This window comes from Apteryx rowi, unplaced genomic scaffold (genome assembly GCF_003343035.1).
Source record: "Apteryx rowi isolate R43461 unplaced genomic scaffold, aptRow1 scaffold_458, whole genome shotgun sequence".
Taxonomy (NCBI): domain Eukaryota; kingdom Metazoa; phylum Chordata; class Aves; order Apterygiformes; family Apterygidae; genus Apteryx; species Apteryx rowi.
In genome coordinates, this window is record NW_020450714.1 from 186,661 (window position 1) to 192,331 (window position 5,671).

A 5,671-nucleotide genomic window follows, 5' to 3' on the forward strand; every position below is an offset into this window, starting at 1 on the left:
CAAAGGAAAAAAAAAAAAAACAACAAAAAACTAACTACAGTGCTGTTTATTATCTAAAATGCTCTAAGAAAGTGCTCAGTAAAAATATCCATAGGGGGAAGCTCATATTGTACATCTACATCAGGGATTTAATTCAGGCAGGTTTTGAAGTGGAATAGTTTTAACTTTTCTCAGAAACTGCAGACTTTCACATTAAATTCAAATATAAATATTCACCACTATCATACCCTGCTTATTTTTCTGAAAAAGTTCTTTCAGTTCCACAAGTGGGAGTAAAGCTGTTTAACTATATGAAATTTAAGTGGGCTGTTTGAAGTATTTATTCTTCATTTCCACTAGTATAGCATTATCCGGCCAATGGAAACATTTGCTTCTTTATTTTTTTCACAAATAAATACTACTCTTCACTTCGAGAAATCCCTGACAGCTTAGTCTAATACAGTATGTGATCTGATTTTATATACCTCAGCTATTTTTTGTATGCTTTACTGTGAGTCACATTTATTTCCTCATCTAACTGCTCAGGCATGAAAAATCTTACTTCCAATTAGGAAAAGTCACTAGCATACTGTGAAATGCTGAACTGTCGGCACTTGCTCTTTATTACTAGTATTTACACTCAACCCCCCCAAGAAGTTCACTGAAGTCACCAATCATCACATTGCAAAAGTGTAAATCTTGATTTGTTTCCCATAGCTGCATAGAATTAATACAGACACAGCCAGAGTGACATTCCTCAGTATCTCTTTCATCTTGTCAGTTGTATAAAGCCACTGAGTCCACACATACTAATAGATCACACCTAGGCATGCTACTGAAGACAAGGTTCCCAGTTATCTCATGGATTTTTCTATGCCAGTAGCAACAGAATGAGAACGCTTCACAAAATGCAAGTGAATTATTTTCACAATACTCCTTCAAAGAGGAGATATTGTATTACAAAGTCCATTTTACTATTACTGGCTTAGGGAAATTAAAAACCAAAATTAAAATTAAATTAAAAAATTTTATAATAAAATTTATATATATATATATATATATATATATATATATATATAAAATAAAAGCCAAAGTTACAGAAAACCGTGGACACCAGGACCACAGACTAAATTCTAGAATTGGTCTTATCAATGTTTTGAGTCATCTGCAAATTCTTCTAGCTGTAATATTACTTCTTCCAGACTTTTGATAAAGGTATCAAACGGTTATTAAAAGATTCCTTCTGGGTCCCCCAGCTCAAAAAAACAACAACACAACAACAACAACAACAACACCCCAGCATTTTTTCCCTCAAATCAAGTTGGGGTTGACTATATATGATGATTTTTGAAAACCATAATTTAACAGTGTATTTATTTACTAAATTGATTTTCAGTAGGTTTTTTTTTCCTTATGGCCAAGCAGAAAAGAAGGGTTAGTTTTGTACTACACGGAAGTGATAAATAAGGCTCTTGCATAACTGCCCGATTGTTACCTTACTTGTCGTCACCACAGTGGACCTCCATGTTTTTAAGTATCTTTCTTTTGAACTACATTCTCAGTTTTAAATATAATTAATATCATCCAGGTGGGAAATAGAAATTTTATTCACATCATAAATTTGATTCCAAATGCTTCATGCTTTTATAAAACTTAAACTAAATGAAATGATAAACAGATTTCAAGTTATCATGAAGTAAAATCTTTGAAAGACAGCTAACAAAAGTTTCCTGAGACAAAGTATTCTGCTTAAATGCAGCAAAAAAAACCCGTTCTATATATAGAAACTAATATCTTTTTTACCTGCGCCCAATCTCCAGGATGTTGTTATGTAACATTTGCAGAAAAAAAGTAAACAGGCTGGAACTTGTCTCATTAAAAGATAAGCTCTAAAAACAGGACAAAACAAAACAAGGTTTGTACTTTTAAAATGTACTGAAACCAAAAATTTACTATAAACTGAAAGAGACATAGAAACCTTTCTGGAAAGTAATGAAGTGTAATAGTTCAAATCTCTAGGGGAAGAAACAAAACAAGGACTTAAAACCAAAACCCAAATATACACACTAAAGTTTCTCACACCCAACAAATACAAAAGAATGATGGAGAGGTTGGAGAGACCAGACTATGACATATATAAATTATAAAGGAGAGACAGATTAATACAATATATGATACCTCCTCCTTTTGGTCACTTCTACCCTATAGGACAATTCTTGCATCTGTCATGTTCTTTATGATTCCCAAGTATAGAGATACTCACCTGCCAGTTCTGCTGCAAAACACATTCCACATCCTTACCCCACATTACCAATGATTGTCTGTGTGACAGCCTGCTCAATATTTATGAACAAGGCTCTTGTGTTAAAAATGAATGATAAAATTTCATTTACAGTAGTTTAAATCCCTTACCAATGACCTCACACCCAGCACTGAAACAAAATCACTTCCTATACACATGGATTATACATCAGAAAAATGCACCTAGTTTTTGATAAAGCCACATGAGATCATGGTTAAAAATGTGCACTGAAGTGCTAATGTGATGTGCCTGTAGCATAAAAAAAAATAATAATAATAATATGTCAGTATGGGCATTTAAGTGACACTCAAACTCATTCCTAAAAATTAAAGTTAAAAATACTGTGAAACAGAATGCTGCTGTTCATATAATACCTAGCCTAATCATCTAAATCAGATGTCCACTAGAAAAGAAAAACAAACAAAACCTGCATACACATTATCAGCTGGTTTTAACTTTCATCCACATACTCATTAGGCTCTTTGCACTTCGCAGAATCCTGGAATTGTGCACCATCCCTCCTTTATATTCTATCCCTTTGTCCATAGATGTACAAGATCATTTTCTTGTATGTTAGAAGTACAAGTTATCCTGCTTCAAAATCTTTCACTTGCAAGTGAAGGAAGGGAAAAAAAAATTGAAAGAGGAAGTACACCGTGAGAAAATACCTGAGAGTTTCTGGTCATCTGCGGCTCAGGAAGCTTATAGGTTGGTATGCATGGATCACCATGATGCCAATCAGTAAGACGTATTAAGAAACTGACTGGATATATCATCTACTTCCATACCTTTCTCTGTCATGCTCCTTGTACAGAGGGAAGTCTTGAGAACAAACATTATTTGGAATTAATATAGTTCTCTGAAGCATAAGAATTTGAACAACAAAAGGATGTTGCTTCTTGTAAGAAATAAAGTGCTGTTTGGGGATTTTTTTTTTTTTTTTTAAATCAGTTTTAGTCATACTTTAATTTAGACACAACATAAGAGTTAATGATGTTTTGCACTGCATTTTAACTCTTCTTTAGAGGAGTTCATTCTTATCAACCCTAGCAGGTAATCATTCAAAAAAGCTGATTTTTAAAAGCAGTTTTTCTATTCAGTGCAGTTTTCTATTCAAGATGCCTTATCTATTTCCTTAGTTACTTAGCTTAGAATGTATTTTTCACATTCTTACTTCTTTACATTTTGGAGATAACAAGCATTGAAGCCGTTCCTTACTATGTGGTTAACTTCTCACCTGAGAACTGCTGCAACAGATAAAACTCATTAGTAAATATTCAAAAAGAAACACTGGTTCAAATGAAAGTCAGACACCAGTGAGAAAATCTGGAAAAAATCTAGAAGGACATTTTGTCAGAAGTCTTGTCTGGGGCACTCCTTGCATTGAACATTAAAAGCCTGCTACAAACACCAAAGAAGAGATGATAAAAATCTTATTACAGAAAGTGTTGGGTAACTAAGACAGAAGTGTCATCACCTTATAATATGTGCATTCATTAAAAAACAAAAACAAACAAAAAAACCCCAATCCTTCTCTACTTCCTGTGTAGCTTTCTTTTTCAATTGAAAAGAAGTCTCCTAATATTTACCTGTTCAACTACTATTGCATTTTGCAACGAGTCACTCTCCTGAAGTTGGGACACAAACTGTTTCATGTCTGGCATAAAGTCCTTGAAAGTAGAAACCTGTATAGTAAGTGTAAAGAAATAAATGACAAAAGCAATAGAAAATTCAGTACCAGACTCTTTTATTCAGTGAGGGTCAAAGGGTCAGGTTTTCTTTTATTTTAATCCAAAAACTTTGCTATATTTAAAATGAAAATTCTCCCTCACGTATTTTTATGTCCACAGTACGACTAATTTTTATTCTTACTAACACTGCAAAGGAAAAAGAAGCTTTGTCCCCTCCAGAAAACAGCCAAAGTCTTAAAGTAATTACCGAAATCAAATTGAGACGATAAAAAAGCAAAAAGCTATAAACAAATATATTCCCTGGACAGAAAAATATCACCAGCAAGTAGAAGAAATCAGCAATCATACATGTCTCTTATAGAGCTTCCTGGCTTTTCCACTTGCAGTAATCTTAACCACTGCATAGCGTCGTATGCAGTAGACTGTTCTTTTCTCAGGTTTTAAGATCTGTGAAATCACTTCCACAAGTTTATTGTGAGGAATGGTATCATAAGCCCTGGACACATCGGCCTGAAATAGAAGAAACAACCATTATGTATTCATCAGTATTATTGTAAATACTCTTGTAGTATGAAAACAAAGCTGAAGGATAAATTACTTCATCATCTAATCCAATTTGCTAACAAAATAGAAAGACTCATTGCTTATCTGCACAAAAACTATTTCCTCACTCAATGAGCAGTTTTCGCTTGCAAGCAGAGATCTTCAAACTATCAGTTTTAGCATAATTTTTATTATTAATGAGGGTACAGTGATCCCTACTGTCATCTGTACTATATAGCACCTATTTTCATGATTAAATACTAATGAATACTAGTGAACATGGAAAGTGGTATACTGAAAGCTGCACAAGCAACCTTTAATCTAACATTTAAATTTCAATCATTTAAAAGTATATTGCTATTGTTTTTGTATGTTTGACTGTTTTTAAAGAAACTTTCCTCTCTATAGGATCATGAAGATGAAATCTGAGTTTTTCCAAAGCTGAAAAAAAAAAAAAAAGTTTTACTTTTCCTAATTCTCACATTACAATCTTAACTTTGCTTTTACTCTTCCTGATTGTAATTCAAAACCATCTGAAGAACCAATAGCTTTACAAGAACTATGTCAGTGACAGGATTCTTTGGCTTGAAAGATAATGAAGCAATCACTGAAAGCAACTTCAGGACAGGATGTCAGCTGATATACAAAGCATAGAAGGGGAGCCCCACAACACAAACCTATGAACTGAGCTGAAACACTAGAGGTTGCCTGCTAGACATAACTGAAAAATAAGTCTCAAGAAGAAACTCCTTTAACTGTGGGTTGTAACAAGCACTCAAGTTTTTCAAGTGGGAGAAGAAACTTGTTGGACAGACAAAGATACATTAGAGCTCAGGTGTTCTATTTTCAACAGAAAAGAATGGTATGGAGATAGAAGCCACCTATTTATCAAAAGTTGCTGTATTTATCCAAATTCACATCAGGTGTTTCATGTTTTTTCTTCAGGAAAATTGTCCCCCCCCACCTCAATTTACATTTTTATCCCATCTTTATACCAAAGTAAATGTAATTGCAAAAATCCAGTGCATGATCAGAAACAATAGCTACCGCATGAGAGAACAAAGGAGAGAAATATAATGAAGTAAGGGAAGTACAATTGCAGAAATAATAGAATTCTGACTTTTTTTTTTTAATTTGGTATGCACAAAAGCTGATT

General features: G+C 33.5%; 1 protein-coding gene across 2 annotated transcripts in view; it reads right to left on the reverse strand.

Moving 5' to 3' along the window:
• TERT (telomerase reverse transcriptase) overlaps positions 1 to 5,671 on the reverse strand; it is a 38,592-nt gene that overhangs the window by 18,386 nt on the left and 14,535 nt on the right. For both annotated transcript variants that reach the window (XM_026077570.1, XM_026077571.1), the window contains exons 6-8: positions 4,321 to 4,482; positions 3,871 to 3,966; positions 1,783 to 1,868 (exon numbers count right to left, since the gene is read on the reverse strand). In XM_026077570.1, the coding sequence (XP_025933355.1) occupies positions 1,783 to 1,868; positions 3,871 to 3,966; positions 4,321 to 4,482 (344 nt within the window). The remainder of the gene's footprint in view (positions 1 to 1,782; positions 1,869 to 3,870; positions 3,967 to 4,320; positions 4,483 to 5,671) is intronic.